This window comes from Oryctolagus cuniculus, chromosome X (genome assembly GCF_964237555.1).
Source record: "Oryctolagus cuniculus chromosome X, mOryCun1.1, whole genome shotgun sequence".
Classification (NCBI taxonomy): Eukaryota; Metazoa; Chordata; class Mammalia; order Lagomorpha; family Leporidae; genus Oryctolagus; species Oryctolagus cuniculus.
The window spans coordinates 8,246,202-8,265,506 of NC_091453.1; the positions used below are offsets into that span (position 1 = coordinate 8,246,202).

Here is a 19,305-nt window from a genome sequence, read left to right on the forward strand (position 1 = left end):
CTCTGCCAGATATTGAGCCATAGCAGTGGGTGTGGTCCCTGGACCAGCAGCATCAGCATCAGTTGTGAATAAATGGCCCCTACTGACTGAGAAATCCTGAAATTTGGGCCTAGAAATTTGTTTTAACAAGACTTTAACCAGCAAACTTTGTTCAGAGGCCAAAGTTTGAAAACCACTGAGCTATAAAAATGCATCAAATGCAAAAGAGGTCAAACTTGGTTGGACAAATGAGTGACTAATTTCTTCTGGTTTGTCTGGGTCATCTCAGTTTTAGCACTGACAATACTACACTGAGGATCCTGTCTCGTCCCGGGCAAACAGGTGGTTGGTCACCCTGGTGAAGGGGTGTGTGTGGTGAGAGGAGGGTTTCGCTGAAAGGTAATTACGGCAGGGAAAGACTAGAAGGGCTAGCAGAGAAGGTTTCAAGATGGAAGACAGATTGCAGAAGCTGCTTGCTGTTTGTCAGCTCTAGGCTGCTAGATGCGGTGGCAGGAGGTTACCTGCGGGACGCCAGCAGATGGCTAAGGCATCTTGCTGAATCCCTTGACAGGAGTCACAGCTGTTAGAACTCGATACGTTCTGGAAAGGGGAAGCTTGGCATTCAGCAAACTACTGCAAGATGCCAATTTGAAAAAAGAAGCCACCATTGATCTTAGCAGTGAAGACAATGAAATCCTTTTACAAAGAAACATTAACCAAAAGTATCTGTAGCTGCAGCAATTGCCATGTCTCTGCTAACCACCCTCCAGATTCTAGAAGAATGGTGTGCGGCTTACCTGATTGCAAGAACTAATCCCGAGAAAGATGTCCGCTCATTCTCTCACAGTGAGCATTCACCTGCATTTATAAGGCGGTTGGAAGTACAACTGTTTTTGTCCTTTATTGTACCTGTAATTTACAGGCCATGTAAAACTTCATTTTTGAGAGTGTAGTCTGCAGCATTTCAGTGAAACTCTTGTATGTTTTGTGTGTGGTGTTGAAAAGAAAGAGAAGAAGGGTTGCTTTTTAGATCAGTTAAGTTATACGTAAGCAATTGCTTATTTATCCTAAACCAGGGGTTCTGAACCTGTTTGCATGTAAAAAATTTGAAAAAATTTGTTCAGGACTCCATCCCACAGACTTGGACTTGATAGGTCTGGCAGGGATTTGGACATGGTATTATTATTATTTTTTTTTTTTGACAGGCAGAGTGGACAGTGAGAGAGAGAGACAGAGAGAAAGGTCTTCCTTTGCCGTTGGTTCACCCTCCAATGGCCGCCGCGGCTGGCGCATTGCGGCCGGCGCACCGCGCTGATCCGATGGCAGGAGCCAGGAGCCAGGTGCTTTTCCTGGTCTCCCATGGGGTGCAGGGCCCAAGCACCTGGGCCATCCTCCACTGCACTCCCGGGCCACAGCAGAGGGCTGGCCTGGAAGAGGGGCAACCGGGACAGAATCCGGCGCCCCGACCGGGACTAGAACCCGGTGTGCCGGCGCCGCTAGGTGGAGGATTAGTCTAGTGAGCCGCGGTGCCAGCCAATGGTATTATTTTTAAAAAGCTCCCCCAAGGGATTCTAATGTACATTGGGGGTTGAGTGTGTTTATCCTGGTGTAAACCAGTGGCTGTCAACTTTAACGAGCACTGCAATAAGCTGGAGAGTTGCTGGAAAACTCTGGAGCCTATCACCAGCTTTCCTGGTTCACTGGGTCTGAGGTGGGGCCCAGCGATTTGCGCCTAACAAGTGCCCAGATGATGCTGACCCTGCTGGTCTGCATGCAGACTACACGTTTGAGAACTTATCTTACAAATGGTTACCTGGTGTCTTACATATTGTTACCTGCTAGTGTACACACATGGATGAATAACCTCTCTACCAAAATACCTCTGCACCTCTATTCCCACGTATGTAGTATTTCTTTTCTCTACTTAGTTTAAAATGTATTTCAGGGGCTGGAGCTGAGGCGCAGTGGGTTAACGCCCTGGCCTGAAGCGCCAGCATCCCATTTGGGCACTGGTTTGAGACCTGGCTGCTCCACTTCTGATCCAGCTCTCTGCTATGGTCTGGGAAAGCAGTAGAAGATGGCCCAACTCCTTGGGCCCCTGCACCTGTATGGGAGACCCAGAGGAAGCTCCTGGCTCCTGGCTTCGGATCAGCACAGCTCTGGCTGTTGCAGCCAACTGGGGAGTAAACCATCAGTTGGAAGACCTCTCTCTCTCTCTCTCTCTCTCTCTCTCTCTCTCTCTCTCTGCCTCTCCTCTCTCTGTAACTCTGACTTTCAAATAAATAAATAAATAAAATCTTTTAAAAAGCAAAAAAAAGTATTTCAATTAAAAAAGTGTACTAGGGAGAGTTTGATAGAGAAGCACCTTCCTCTTTAGGTTTTGTAAAATAGGATATACTGTTGATATCCTTTCTCTTTCACTAGATTATAGGTTCTTTGAGGGCATTTTATATATTCAAAGTTTGCCTATGTGGCTTGGAACAAAGTAAATGTTAGCAGACGTTTATGTATAGAAATTGCATCATGATAATCAAACCCAACTATTTCCAATAGTTTTTATGACTGAATGTACATATACTAACATCTCCAAAATTAAGGTGATAAAATGTATTCACTTAGTAAACAGTATCACTAGAAATTATTGCACAGGGCAAATAACAAAATACATAAGCAGATGGGAATTGCAAGTGAATCTCACCAAGAAGTATAATGTTGCTAATACATCAGCAGTAGCTCTAAAATATGAATTGATCATAGAATAGTTCAGTAGTATAAATATATACCTAAAGTTTTTGAAAATAACTGTCATAACATGTTTTAGAATAAAGCCACAGTAATATGTCATTGAATCTATGCAAAAGATGAGATAAACTATTGTTGGACAATAGATTGTATTGACATTGTCAGCGCCTTATCACAAGCAGCTAATACAGAGAGAAAACACAAGCAGATACATGCTCAGTGAAAAACCCAAGTTTATCTTTGTAAAAGACAGCTACAGCAAATATGGATTCCTTTTTGGATTTTCTCTCTGTCGCTTTTTCTTTGGACTGGACTTTGTCATTTGCTCCTGGCCGTGTCACTTCTGTCCTGAAGACTGCTGGAATGATTCTACCCGAACAAATTTGATGATGCTAATCTTTTCAGAGGAGTAGAAAGAGACTGAATTTAAGAATGAAATGCTCCTAAATTCAGATGAGTCCAAGTCGCCTTGCTATAAACAGAATCACAAGCACTCTACGAGGGCCTCCATTTCTGTTTAATCTGACCAAACATGGGAACAGCAGAAAAGATGGATGACTCTGACTCCGAGTTGTTGTAATATCATCAGTATTTGTGTCCCTAAAACTCTTCTAACTAACACAAAATATTGGAAGGTAATGTTTTTAAAATATTTGTTGTGTGATAACGTTCCTGCACCATACACTGACAGATATAGAATTTAAATGTAATGCTTTTCACTTAATATGAAAGCAACAAAGAATGTAGGGAAGAGATAATATTTTAGTTCAATTTGCTCAGGGGCAAAAGCCTTTGATCTAAATCAGTGTTGTGTCTGATTTTCTCTCTCTTGCACATGCCACAAACATAGAAGAGAAGAATATCCCAGTCTAATTCCTTCAGGATAAGGAGGGTTAAGAGGATACAAGAGTGAGGGAACTTGTTTGACACTGGTAGGGTGTTTCAGTTTAATACCTGCATTCTGATGAAAGCTTACTTGGAAACATTGTGCTGAACTCAATATTATGCTAGTTCTGCCATGATGGTGAGAGAATGGAACCAACATAGTCCCCATTCTAGAAAGAAAAGGAAAATCAAAACTTGAATAATGAAGCATATTCCAGATCTGGTACTGAAGATGGAAGCTTCAAGAAGTAATATATTGGTACTACTAATAGTGTCATGTGATGTTTTAGACTTCAGCTTAACAAGAGAGTATGTTCTCAGAGAACATACTCAATCCCAGATATCCCTTTGAGTCCCACAAGGTACAGAAGCCATTCATTCAGCAAATATAAATGTAGTACTTAACAAGGGCCAGGTATTCCAGCTCTTAGGATACTACAGTGAAGGAGTAATAAAAAAAAATTTCTTTTGTTGTGGAACTTGCATTCTAGTTGGGAAAAGAAACAGTTTATATAAAATAAATAAATTGCAGAATATCATAAATGGTGGTGGTATCATGAGTTACAAAGCAAGGAAGTAGGAAGGATAATACTATACCCTTTTAAAAAGTGGTAGGGAAGACCCCAGTGAAAAAGAGACTTTTGAGTATATACCTGAAACAAGCCTTGCAGCCAGTGGTGGAAAGAAAGTTCTAGGTTGAGGAAATATGTGTGGAGAGAAAGGGAAATTACTACTATTAAAAAAAAGTTTCCGTAAGCTGTGAATTTGCTAGTTGTGAGGATATGTATTTCCTTGATGTCTGAGCAGTGGGATAGTGGGATAATTTTGTTTTCTTCTCTGTGCTTATCTGCATCAAAAATCTAATCGATGCAATTTTGCAATAACAAATGGATACTGAGACCCAGACATATTGAAGCATTTAACTTTTCCTGGAAAGCTATGGCTGAAGTCAGGCCACAGATTTGTGACTAGGAAAGTCGAATAGTTGAATCTGGGGTAATAACCTACTGAATGTAATCAGTTATTTGGTATTTGTGTCCAAAGAAAAAGCACTCTGTGTTTTTTGTGGTCAGTGTTTTGCTAAGCTCCAACAAGGTCAGACAGTATGCACCAATATAAGAGTTATAATGAGAAATTCCAGTAAAATTGAAAGGTTGACCCAAGTGAAAAACCACAAGCAGACTCTCGTGGTTTTCCTAGGTGCAGATTTGAAAAAGAAAATTACTATTAATAAATAATGAGGGAATTACAACATATAGATGCTAATATTTTGTCAGAATTTTAGTTATTAAAATTATATAACCATAGTCTATTTTTTCTTGAAATAGGGAATGGAATTTGCCAATGGTAACAAATGTAAGAGCAAAAGAATGCTGTACAGTCTTTGTTAACTGTGTTTGAATAGCCTTTAGAAGAATTTTCCATAACATACACACAAGTACATTTATTTCTAAGATTTAATTTCAATCAAATAAGTTTATTATCTTTGAGAAATGAAAATTTAAAACATTACATTTATGTTCAAAGCCCTTTTGACTGTCCATCACCCCAAATCCCAACTTCTCATTTTCTCCCAAAGGTAACCACTAGTCACTCTGACAGGTATTTTACATACCTTTCCTATGTATATATACTCTCATATGTAAGTATGTATGCAGATAGCATAGTTACTTAAAAGGATTCTGTATACTATACTCAATGTTTTTCCACTTAATTTTTTTCATTTAAACCTTGTTTTTCCACATTAGCACATAGAGTTGCTCACTTTTTTATTTTTTATTTTTTTAACTTTTATTTGATAAATATAAATTTCCAAAGTACAGCTTTTGGATTACAGTGGCTTTTTCCCCTCATAACTTCCCTCCCACCCGCAACCCTCCCATCTCCCGCTCCCTCTCCCATCCCATTCACATCAAGATTCATTTTCAATTATCTTTATATACAGAAGATCAATTTAGTATATATTAAGTAAAGATTTCAACAGTTTGCACCCACACAGAAACCCAAAGTGTAAAGTATTGTTGATTACAAGTTATACCATTGATTCACATAGTGCAACACATTAAGGACAGAGATCCTACATGGGGAGTAAGTGCACAGTGACTCCTGTTGATTTAACAATTGACACTCTTGTTTATGGTGTCAGTAATCACCTTAGGCTCTTGTCATGAGTTGCCAAGGCTATGGAAGCCTTTTGAGTTCGCCAACTCCAATCTTATTTAGACAAGGTCATAGTCAAAGTGGAAGTTCTCTCCTCCCTTCAGAGAAAGGTACCTCCTTCTTTGATGGCCTGTTTTTTCCTCTGGGATCTCACTCACAGATCTTTCATTTAGGTCGTTTTTTTTTTTTTGGCCATAGTGTCTTGGCTTTCCATGCCTGAAACACTCTCATGGGCTTTTTAGCAGGATCTGAATGCCTTAAGGGCTGATTCTGAGGCCAGAGTGCTGTTTAGGACATCTGCAATTCTATGAGTCTGCTGTATATCCCACTTTCCATGTTGGATTGTTCTCTCATTTTTAATTCTATCAGTATTAGCAGACACTAGTCTTTTTTATGTGATCCCTTTGACTCTTAATCCTATCATTATGATCAGTTATGAACTGAAACTGATCACTTGGACTAGTGAGATGGCATTGGTACGTGCCACCTTGATGGGATTGAGTTGGGATCCCCAGGCACATTTCTAACTCTACCATTTGGGGCAAGTCAGCTTGAGCATGTCCCAAACTGTACATCTCCTCCCTCTTTTATTCCCACTCTTATATTTAACAAGGATCACTTTTTAGTTAAATTTAAACACCTAAGAATAATTGTGTGTTAATAAAAGAGTTCTACAAATTGTATTAAGTAGAACAAAAAAATACTAAAAGGGATAAAGTATTAAGTTGTTCCTCAACAGTCAGAACAAGGGCTGATCAAGTCACTGTTTCTCAGAGTGTCCATTTCACTTCAACAGGTTTCCTTTTAGGTGCTCAGTTAGTTGTCACCGATCAGGGAGAACATATGATATTTTTCCCTTTGGGACTGGCTTATTTCACTCAGCATGATGTTTTTCAGATTCCTCCATTTTGTTGCAAATGACCATATTTCACTTTTTTTTTACTGCTGTGTAGTATTCCATAGAGTACATATCCCTACATATCCCATAATTTCTTTATCCAGTCTACTGTTGATTGGCATTTAGGTTGGTTCCAGGTCTTAGCTATTGTGAATTGAGCTGCAATAAACATTAAGGTGCAAACAGCTCTTTTATTTGCCAATTTAATTTCCTTTGGGTAAATTCCAAGGAGTGGGATGACTGGGTTGTATGGTAGGGTTATATTCAGGTTTCTGAGGAATTTCCAAACTCTCTTCCATAGGCTCACTTTTTTAAAATGGCATTTAAATTTGCTAGAATATATACTTCTACCAACATACATCCTCTGTCCTGGCCAATATTAGCTATCATTAAATTTATTAATCTTTGACAACCAAATCAATGTCTCTCTGTCCTGCCTCTCCCTTACTCTCTTCTCTCTGTAGTGTGTGTGTGTGTGTGTGTGTGTGTGTTACACAATTACATTTAAGGAATGCCTCTCATAAATATTCTCATAGCAAAAGGAACTTTATAAGTGTGAAATAGGTGGTGGAGTGGTGCTTAAATAGAAAATGATGGAAAATAGAAAAGAAATAAAATGGATATGCAGGAAAACATAAGAAAAGCCTATTTAAAAGGGAAAGAAAAAGAGCTCCTTTTCCACTTACTTATGTTTTACTTGTACCTTTGCTAAATACCACTTATCCATTTTATGAGATAAGATATTGAGTTGACCCTGTTGGGATTTCACCTATCAATCTAGTAGTTGACATCTCCAAAAATGCAGCTTACACTGTTAATCCATTCACTTCAGCAAAACAGGCCTAAGGGCATCAGATTCTTCTGTTTATCAGAATGAATTCCATGGCCCCATCCAACTAAACAGATTCAGCTGATCACAGTAGTGTGATGGCTTCAGTACTTGAGTTGGGGGCTCCTAACAGCAAGACCAGCTTGAATAGAGGCTTATGCTAGTGTCAGATGTTTTCCTGTACAGAGGTTGGCAATGGATGTAACTGTTTTCAAGTGGGACATTACCAGGTAGGAAAGCCATAATGATTTAATAATTAAATCACATTGGCTTATGATCATTGTTCTTCTTAGGAAATTTCATTGCTTTTTGGTGATTTATTGTAAGAAACTGGATTGTCATATACACTGATTTCCATTTATATGTAATATCTATTTGCATATATGTATATCCAAGTCAGAATGACTAAAAGTAATAACCAAAAAAGGAGGATGGAATATTGATACAAAGATGCTAAAGATATTTAAAGGAAAAGGAGAAATTAAGAAGATTAGTATGACTTTGTCCCTTTAAATTCAGTCATTTTAGATGCATTTTCCTTTATGTGAAAGCAGCAGGAAGAGAAACTGCTAGCTCAGTGTATCTCTGTTTTGCAGTTAGGTTTTTGCATCTTAAAATCTCAAGCTATAAAAATATTACTAAGATGTAAAGAATTTGTACGAGTTTGGTAGAATCAACATTTCACTTCTAAATTAAGAACTTGCTTTCCTGCCCTCATTTCTCCTGCTACTGTCCTGATGTGGAGGGGACGTAGAAAGAAAGTTCTGGAGAGAGACAGAAGAGGAATATTTTAATTCACAAAAGAACTTTCAGTCTCATGGGGCCTAGAGCTGTTGTTCTGGGGCAGGCAAGGGCATTGCAGAAGGATTCTGTATTTTTTTTTTAGTTACAATTCTTTACATTCCCAATTGTGATTACTTGAAAGCACAGCTCCCAGTGTTGACCCAGGGTCTAAAATTTACTGGTGAGTTTCAAGGGAAAAGCAAAGCATTTCTCTTACCCATCAGCACCCATGACCAACTACATGAGTTCAGGACCCTTGTTCAGAGAGTAGGAGAAAGTGTCAGTGAATGTGCTAAAATATTAAGCTGTGTACTGTCTTCCATGGCAACTCTCTTTCCATTTGTCATAGTATTTTTTACTTGCTATTTAGTTTTTGTTTTATTTTATTTGAAAGTCAGAGAAAGAGAAAAAAAGAAAGGGACCTCCTATCTGCTGATTCACTCCCTGAAAGCCAGTGACCACCAGGACTAGGCCAGGCCAAAGCCAGGAACTGGGAAATCGTTCTAGGTCTCCCACATAGGTGGCAAGGACTCAAGTACTGATCATTAGCAGGAAGCAGGCATCAGCCTGGACGGAAAGCCAAATACTCCCATATGGGATGCAGGTGTCCCCAGCAGCCTCTTAACTGCCTGCTCCTTTACTTGTTGCTTAATGCTATTACAAGAAAATTAAAACGTTAGCATGCATTTTAGCCTTCAGCTTTATACTGTACAATGCCTGTTTTAAATACAAACATGAGAGCATTTGAACTTGTATATGGAATCACTGAAATTATACAGTTTGTGTTTTATAGTTTGTACAAGCATATGTAAGAGGGTACTTCAAAAAGTTCATGGAAAAGTAGAATGTGGTAGAAGCTTGTTTATCTACTAAGATCTCTTTTTAAATATGGTTTATTATTGTAGCAGTCTTACAACAAAACTATATTTGAACAGTTGCAAACTGTACATACTATATATGAAGCTTGTCCTCTAAATGGGTTTCTTATTTCTGTGGAGTTTCATATCTTACAGTATTCTGTAAATAAAGATTAAATTCCACCCATTTCTTTTAAATAAAAGTTTATCATGGCACAAAAGAATTTGAAATCTATGCATACTAGGGATATTCTAAAAACTCATGCAAAACATGGTCATGAAAAAACTATGCATGCATTTCAAAATTTGGAGGCAGCAAATTAATCTTTTACTTCCATTTTCCATGAAATGTTTGAAATACTCACATGTTTTGTTCTTACCAGCACAAAGCAGACATCTTAGAAAACTAACTCCACTATGTTTCTTTCACTTTGTGATGCATGTACATCTACTGACACTCTACATTCTGCTCACTGATGAGTAAGGAAGGGCAGAAAGGACAAGAAAGTGTGGATCACCCTCTGCCTCCTTTTTCCTCTATATCTTTGTCAAAGGGCAGAAAGGACAAGAAAGTGTGGATCACCCTCTGCCTCCTTTTTCCTCTATATCTTTGTCAAAGGGCAGAAAGGACAAGAAAGTGTGGATCACCCTCTGCCTCCTTTTTCTTCTATATGGTTGTCATTTTCACTGCAAGTGGTTGGCCAACAGAGAGAAGTAATGGAAGTAAGAAACAAAGTGACAAGGTTCTGCAGCCATTCTGTTTTTTAGAATGTCGCTACCTTCTTCTAGTGCTCAAGGCAAATGCTAGTTCAAGCAGAGACTGTGACATCTTTGGGCTGTCAGAGTCCCCCCTTACTCAGTTCTGGACCTGACATGCGTACCTTACACTGGTTTTGACATGTCTCCCATGCATGTGGCCTGTGCTCCTGGGACATCATGAATGCTGTGTGTGAGGAGGACATGTCTGTTCATCTCTCCCCTGCTCACATGGTGTTCTGTTGTCCCCTCAAACTCCATTTATAAAATGCAAGGGACCGGAACTGTGACACAGTGGGTTAAGCCTCTGTCTGCAGTGCTGACATCCTGTGTGGGTGTCCTGGCTTCTCCACTTCCTGTCCAGCTCTCTGCTATGGCCTGGGAAAGCAGCAGAAGATGGCCCAAGTCCTTGGGCTCCTGCATCCATGTGGGAGACCTGGAAAAAGCTCCTGGCTTTGGCCTGGCTCACTGCCAGCCATTGTGGCCATTTGGGGAGTGAACCAACATATGGAAGATCTCTCTCTCTCTCTCTTTCTCTCTGTAACTCTGTCTTTCAAATAAATGACTAATTCTTTTAAAAAAAATGCAAGTTCAAAGATAAAATTATTAAGCAGTTCAAGACAGTGGTGGCAGAGCTTTAAGCTGAGTGTAGGACACTTCTCTGTGCTGCACATGTCACACAGCCATGAAGCTGGTCCTTTGTTGTATCAGGAAAAGTTGCTGGATTGCCTGAAGCTTGATGTGCACATTGTATCCTGAAGGAAGCCCGCTCACAGCAGGCTGAACACTGCCAACAATGTATCTGTGCAAAATGATTTCCTTGAAATGCTTGCATGCCCTACATTCCAAATCAGCGGCAGTAACATCTTTGAGGCAGCGGGATCTCTCCGAAGACTCCCAGCTCCACAAGTCTTGTCTTGCAGGTGGGCCTTTGAGACCTCGAGGCTATCTGTGGCTGAAACCAGGTATTCATCACTGAATCAACATTCAATTTCTCTTTAACATTGTTTTTGTCTTCCTCGCAGGGTTTCCAGCAGGAGAGCTTCAGAAGCCCTTCTTTTGGGGAACAGAATACCCTCGGTGAGTAAATGAGTAAAGAAACCAGTTATTGACATGGTAGGAGGGAAGAACACGTTGCTTTGGTAGAGGATGGAATATTAAGTCAAAGAAACCGAGTCAGTGGCGGTTCTACAGAAAAAGCGCATGGACGCTGGCTTGATTTGAATGTTCCACGCTCATCATTTTCTGTATTTGTTGCCTCATCCTTTTCACCAGGGCCTATGACTGGGCAGGAAAGCCAACTTAAACATAATTTTCCTTTCTAGGCATCTATATTACTCAATGATTCATACCCAGAATATTTATACCTTGAAGGATGGTTGACATTTCAGTCGGTGGTGACAGATTTAAAACTATTCTGGATGAAAGCAACAGGAAAGGGAAGACAGAGGTGTTTATAGAGTGACAGAGTCTAGCTTTGCCTGGCCCATGTGGTAAGGCAAGTAGCAGATAAGAAATGTGTTAAAGAAGATTGAGGTTTGATATTGGAGGATTCTGAATGCCAAGTAGGGAGCCTGAAAGATAACAGGAAATAGAAAATATTAAGTTTTGAGGAAATAAGGTAATTGATTTGTCTTTAGAAGTATAACCCTGAAACTATAAAATGAGACAAAATTGGCAGTATATGATCTTAGGGATACCAGTTTAAAAGTCATTAGTAGCAGCACACTGTAGACTTTTAAGAAGAGTCTTGAAAAAATTCATAGGAGGAGATGGCAGAATGGGGAGGGAGCTTATGCTCTAGTCTAGGGGAAGATAGTTAAAAAATGTGGAGAGAGAGTAATCTCAGAGAAGAGTTGCACAGGAAACTCCACGCAAATTAGAGGGACACTGTGGATCTACATGGATGGTGTGGACACACACAACTCCGGACCCCAGCAGCTGAGAGCCTCAGCACCAGCTTGGAGAGTGAGGTGAGACCAGACTGCAGCAGCCCAAGGCACTGGCAATAAAGCTGCAGGAAGAGCCTGGCATGAGTCAGGCTTGGAGCCCTGTGGGGGACAGTGTACCTGCCAACCTACAGGGAAAAAAAGGGGGCCACATTTCTCTCTCCCCAACTCCCCAGCACCAGTGTACCATAATTAGCTAAGAGAGGGAGGGCACCATTTTGGACATACTTAATAGCTGTGCCAGCTTGTGTCTGCGCCCAACAGTCAGCTGAGAAGAGAATCCTGAGTCTGACTGGGGGAAATGATAGGGGGCTGTGTGCTCGTGACTGTGGGAGCCTTGCATGCTGGGACTGTGAAAGCACTGTGGCTGCATGGGAGAGTGCAGGGTGTGGCTGGGTCTCTGGGCAGTCACTGTGGGCACCTCCACATACTTGGAGCTCTCTGATTCCCTGGTGAGGGTCATTGCCACAGGATCTATGCTCACACTGAGGACTGCACAGATCCTTTGTGTGGTTCTTGTGGCAGTGTGGATGAATATTGTACCCACTGGGGCTAGTGGCCAGGCATTGGTTTCCTTGAAGGAGAAAAGGTGAGCATGAGACTACAATGACAGAACTGAACAAACCTCCCCTCTGATTAAAAAAAAAAAAAAAAGATTTACCATGCCCAATTTGGGAGTCACCTTGGACACTCCCCTTACCCTGGAACACTGAACAGAGCTCCCTGGCCACACCCATCACACACCTCAGGATATTCACTGAAAGACGCTCCATTAATCCACACAGGCATAGTCCAAAGATAAAAGCCGTTACAGGGCGGCCAGCACTGGGTGTGGTGGGTAAGGCCACTACCTGCAGTGCCAGCATCCTACATGGGCACCACTTCAAGCTCTGTCTGCTCCACTTCCAATCCGGCTCTCTGGGAAAGCAGTAGAAGATGGCCCAAGTCCTTGGGTCCCTGCACCTGCGTGGGAGACCCGGAAGAAGCTCCTGGCTTCGGATCAGCACAGCTCTGGCTGTTGTGACCTTCTGGGGAGTGAACCAGTGGATGGAAGACCTCTCTCTCTCTGCAGCTGCCTCTCTGTAATTCTGCCTTTCTAATAAATAAAATAAATCTTTTTTAAAAAAAGCTGTAACAGGGAAAAAAGATAAACCAACAAGTATCTCCACAGTTACCTAAAAATGAAGCAATTCAAGAAACAGGAATAAGGAAGACAACATGACGCCTCCAAAGGAACACACAACATTTCAATACTAGAATGTGAAGATGAAGGGATTGAAGAAATGCAAGAAACAGAATTCAGGAAATTGATCATATTATTACTTAGAAGTAATCAGAAAGAAATGTGTGAACTAAAGAAATTCATACATGACATGAAAGAAAATTTTTCTCATGAAATTGAGATTTTAAAGGGATATCAAAATGAAATACTGGAAATGAAGAATTCAATAGAACAAATAGAAAATGTGGTAAAAAGCCTTAACAACAGAATTGGTGAGGAAGAAGAAAGAATATCCAAGTTAGAAGACAAATCGCTGGAAATTTTACAGTCAGAACAAAAAAAATTAGAAAACTAAAAACCAGTGTTGGAGATCTATGGGAAATTATCTAACAACCCAACATACGGGTCTTAGGAGTTTCTGAAGGCATGGAAAGAGATAATGGATTAGAAGGCCATTTATTTTAGTGATATAATTACAGAAAACTTCCCTAAGTTGGAGAAAGAATGGGACATCCAAGTACAAGAAGCACATAGAACTCCTCATAGACATGACCAGAAAAGATCTTCACCATGACACATTATAGTTAAACTCTCCAAGTGAAACAAAGAAAAGATTCTAAAATGTGCATAAGAGAAACACCAGATTACTTTCAGAGGTTCTGCAATGAGACTCACAGCTGACTTCTCATCAGAAACCCTACAGGCCAGGAGAGAATGGTGAGGTATATTCCAAGTGTTAAGAGAAAAAACTGTCAACCCAGAGTACTGTACCCTGCAATGAATGAAGGTGAAATAAAGACCTTCCATAACAAACAGAAATTGAAAGAATTTGTACCACCCGTCTAGCCTTGCAAAGATGCTTACAGAAACAGAAACGTGGTCATCATTATGAAAGGAGGTGAAGGCAGAAAATATCGCAGTAAAAGTACAAAGGAAATCCAAAGTAAATAATAGGAATATTTATGGAAAAACAGCAGGGCCAAGTCATTACTTATCAATAGTCACCTTGAATGTAAATGGCCTCAACTCTCAGTTAAAACTTAGACTGGCTGAATGGATTAAAAAACAAGACCCATTTATTTGCTGACTACAAGAAACACATCTCACCAACAAAAGATACATGCAGACTGAATGTAGAAGGATGGAAAAAGATATTCCATGCTAACAGAAACCAACAAGGAGCTGCTGTGGCCATCCTAATATCAGACAAAATAGAGTTTAACACAAAAACTATTAAAAGAGACAAAGAAGGGCACTGTGTAATGATTAAGGTATCAATTCAACAGGAAGATGTGACTATAATAAATGTATACACACCTAAGTACAGGGCACCTAGCTGTTTAAAAGAAATGTTGATGGATCTAAAGGAAGACATAGACTCCTGTACAATAGTAATGAGTGACTTCAATATTCCACTTTCAGCAATGGGCAGATCAATCAGACAGAAAATCAGCAAGGAAACAACAGTTAATTGACACTATAGACCAAATGGACCTAATGGAGATCTACAGAACTTTTCATCCCAACGTTGCAGAATACACAGTCTTCTCACCAGTGCATGGAACTTTCTCTAGGATAGACCACAGCCCAGGCCATAAAGCAAGTCTCAGCAAATTGAAAAGAATCAAAATCATACCATGCCTTTTCTTTTTTTTTTTTAAGATTTATTTTATTTATTTGAAAGACAGAGTTACAGAGAAAGGTAGAGACAGAGAGAGAGGTCTTCCATCCACTGGTTCACTCCCCAGATGGCTGCAATGGCCGGAGCTGCACTAATCCGAAGCCAGGAGCCAGGAGCTTCTTCTGGGTCTCCCACATGGGTGCAGGGGTCCAACGACTTGGGCCATCTTCTACTGCTTTCCCAGGCCACAGCAGAGAGCTGGATCAGAAGAGGAGCAGCTGGGACTCTAACCAGCACTCATATGGGATGCAAGCGCTTCAGGCCAGAGCTTTAACCTGCTATGCCACAGCGCCGGCCCTCATACCATGCATTTTCTCTGACCATAAGGGAATGAAGCTGGAGATCAGTAACTCGAGAGTCTCTAGAACATGGGCAAACACATGGAGACTGAACAACAAGCTCTTAAATGAACAGTGGGTCATAGAAGAAATCAAAAGAGAAATCAGAAACCTGTGGAGGAACAGTTTTTTTCCATACTGTTTGTTGAACGTTTTACTTAGTATAAACGTCTGTGTATAAAGTTAATTCAAATTAGATCTTCGTAAAAAATAAGAATGGGAATAGAAGAGTGAGGAAGAAACAGGGTGGGAGCAAGGGTGGGTAGGTGGGAAGAATCAATATCACTGTGTTCCTAAGGTTGTATTTATGAAATGCATGAAGTTTATATACTTTAAATAAAAGGTTTCTGGGGAAAAAGGTTCACTGAAAATGTATAGTATGAAAACACTCCGCATGAATTTCAAAAAACTTTGGACCAAAACAAGCTTAACCTTCAATTCCAATTCCAGGAAATTTATGAAGTACCCTTGTATGATTAATAATTTCCATATATAGTGAGAATTCTGTTAATATTTGTTGTCAATAATGTTACTACTTCTTGTTTAAAGATTTATTTATTTATTTGAAAGAGTTACAAAGAGGCAGAGGCTTAGAGAGGGAGAGAGAGAGGTGTCTTCCATCTGCTGGTTCACTCCCCAAATGGCTGCAATGTTTGGAGCTGAGCCCATCTGAAACCAGGAGCCAGAAGCTTCTTCTGGGTCTCCCACATGGGTGCAGGGGCCCAAGGACTTGGGCCATCTTCTACAGCTTTCCCAGGCCATAGCATGGAGCTGAATTGGAAGTGGAGCAGCCGGGACTTGAACCAGTGCCCATATGGGATGCTGGCACCACAGGCGGTGACGTTACCCCTTACAGCACAGCATTGGCCCCGTCACTACTTGTTTTTTTAGAAAAAAGATTTATTTATCCATTTGAAAGTCACAGTTACAGAGAAGGGGTGAGATGAGAGTTGGAGAGAAAGAGACAGAGAAAGAGAGAGATCTGCCACCTGCTGGTCACTTCCCAGATGGCTGCAACTGCTAGGGCTGAGCCAGGCTGGAGCCAGGAGTTTCATCTGGGCCTCCCATGTGGGTATCAGGGCACCAAGCACTTGGGCATCTTCACTGATTTTCCCAGGCCAGTAGCAAGGAACTAGATTGGAAGTGGAGCAGCTGAGATGCAAACTGGTGCGCATATGGTATTGCAGGCAGTGCTGCAGGCAGTGACTTTACCTGCTATGGTACTACACTGGCTGACCCCATATAATGTCACTACGTTGATTGTATGCCTTTGCTTGTCTGACGCTTTAATACATGGGAAATTTAGCCTTCATGTTAGTTGAGTCACTTCTGTTGTTTGGATATATGATACCTTACATATTATTATGTAGGTTGGAAAGATAAGATATCATACACATATATAAGTAAGAGAAATATGGTGACATTGTTTTGATTTGGGCTTCTCCAGAAGCAGTCCCTGTGATAAGGAATCAAGTTCAGGCAGTTCTTTTGGGAGGTGGCCCTAGGAAATAACAGGAGACTGGGAGAAATGAGAGGTGGAGGGAAAGAAGCCAATAAATTGTATCCTTGAAATCTTCTATGACTTCCAAAATAAATTACCAAAAATGTAGTAGGTTAAAACTACATAAATGTGTTAGCCCCTATTTTTGTAGGTTGGATATGCAACTTTGGTTTCACTGTGCTGAAATCAAGGTATCAACAGGATTGCATTCTTTTCTGGGAGCTCTAGGAAAGAACGTGTTTCCTTTTCTAGTTTCCTTGGCTCCTGGACTTCTCCTCCATCTCCAAAGCTCCATATCATGTCTCCTTCTGAGTCTCGTCTTCTACTTCTTTCTTTTACTTTTAAGCACCCCTGTGATTTGGGACACACCAAGATAATCCAGATAATCTCCCTGTTATAAAATCAGCAGGTTGGCAAACTTAGTTTCATCTGCAGTCTTAATCTTCCTTTGTCATGTAACAGAACATAGTCACAGGTTCCAGTGATTATCATGTGGACATCTTTTGGATGCCATTATTCTGCCTACCACAAACTGTTACAAAATTAGCTATCGTCATGTGCAGCTGGGACTCAGTCTTGCTGGAGAACTATAAAACATGCTTCAGAGTGATTCCGCTTCACGGTCAAGGGAGCTGGGGTATTTATCCTTCAAATCTACTCCATCAATGATTGAGGACTGCTACTAAGGGTATTAGCAGCATGGTAGTGGCCAGCCTTGGCCAAGAGGGGTCTGGTAGCTGGAGAAATGTCATTTGCAAGTAGTTGTAGTTGCTTACATTTGGAAACTGTCAGATTGGTGTGATTGAAAGCGGCATGTTGAAGAAAGCACATGGGCAGGTATCAACAAACACTATTGCAGTGAAGCACCGTTATTAGAATTAAGTGAAAATTCTAGGTTTGTAGTCAACCAAATCCATTAATACTATGCCGGGCTTCCGGTGCATAGTTTCCCTTGGTGTTCAGATACTTGGAATTGATTTTCCCTATATTTAAGATTAAATTTATATATACTTCCATTAAATTAAAGGGTTTTGGCCAGTGTGGTGGTGCGGTGAGTTAAGCCACCTGCTGCAATTTTGGCATCCCATTTGGGCACCAGTTTGAGTCCTGGCTGCTGCACTTCAAATCCAGCTCCTTGCTACTGGCCTGGGAAAATCAGCCCAAGTGTTTAGTGCCCTGATATCCACATGGAAGGCCCGGACAAAGCTCCTGGCTTCAGCCTGGCTCAGCCCTGGCAGTTGTAGCCATCTGGGGAGTGAACCAGCAGATGGAACCTCAATATCTGTGTGTGTGTGTGTGTGTGTGTGTGTGTGTCTCATTGTAACTCTGCCTTTAAAATAAATAAACCTCGAAAAACAAAAGATTAAGCCAGATATTCTCTAAGCTCCCTTCAGACTAAAAGAAGACAAAGAATTCTTAGATTTGGCTTATCATTAGCAATTTAACTGAACTTAATGTAGTTTTGTAGCTGGAGACTTGGAAATAGTCTGGTTAGATTTTGAAGTGATTAAGTGATGTATTTATTTAAGTCCATGATCACAGTTTTCTGTCATAAAAGGCAAAATTGTAAAAAATTAGGAATTGTTAATGCCGTGATTTCTATAGGCTGAGCCATAGTTGATATACTTGAATGGGAGAGAGATTGCGTTTTCTTCAGAGTTATGTGCCCTCACTAAAGACATCCAACCTCTATTAAGATATCCACTCAATGAATTAGCTGTTAAGTATCATTTGGGTACTTGACATTGAAAATATGGCGATCTTAGAGACATGAGAATCATATTCCATTGAGATCGCTTCCCACACATTCATCTCTTCTGTGTTAATCAACGAATAGCCTTCAGAACCAAGGGACTCCTGCTGCTCAACGCTGGTCAGCTCAGCCCTCACCTGAGTGTCAGGTCTAATTATGGGGACATGAATAACCTGAATTGTTTGCAAAGGAGAGAATCAGGATTGTAAACAGGCAAAGGCAACCTTTCTCCAAATGCACGTTCCCTGAAATAGTAACAGAGGTAAATCTTCCTTGCCTTTTCTGTTTTAGAGCATGCCAATACTCATCAGCCTACAAGTTCCCAAGAAGTTCTGTAAGAAAGAAACCTGCTTAAATATGTGCAACCCAGATTCTTGAATTCGCAGTTTCTCTTTGGGGAAATTCCGGTCTAGTGTTCACAAGTGAAGAGCAAGAATTGGAAGAACTTGGGAACACTTGAGAAGGAACCTCATGACTGCCATTTACTTTTGAAGGAAGGTTGAGGTGGCACGATGATTTACTGTATTCCAGGGTTGGAAGATGTTCAACTAGAGACAACACTCAGCCAATAGGTGGAAGACCCAGGAAAGAAATTTCAGATCAATGTTAGACAGTGCTGTAAGAGAGAACGGGTTACCTCAGAAAGGGATAAACTCTTGGGTATTAGAAATACCCAAGCAGAAGTCTTATGGCCATGTGAGTGGGTTTTTTTTAATAGGTGGGGCTCAGGCCACTAGTAGGGACCTAAACTAGATGACCTTAAAGCCAATCCCAACTCCTAGATTCTGAAGGGCTTATTATTTAAGAATAGAGTAGTCCATATATGGTAACAGAGTGAGATTATAGTGAGCTCAGATGGCAGTATAGTTGTTTAATTGCTGATAGTGAATCCTCTGCACATATATGAAACCTTTCTGGTAGTAAGAACAAAAGAGAAACTGAATAGGTTGTACAATTATCACCTTCCACATT

At 40.6% G+C, this 19,305-nt stretch overlaps 1 protein-coding gene across 1 annotated transcript in view; it reads left to right on the forward strand.

The window, feature by feature from the left end:
- Positions 1-19,305, forward strand: part of PHEX (phosphate regulating endopeptidase X-linked) — a 226,293-nt gene that overhangs the window by 177,123 nt on the left and 29,865 nt on the right. The window contains exon 16 of the mRNA XM_002719974.5: positions 10,915-10,969. Coding sequence (XP_002720020.1) covers positions 10,915-10,969 — 55 coding nt within the window. The remainder of the gene's footprint in view (positions 1-10,914; positions 10,970-19,305) is intronic.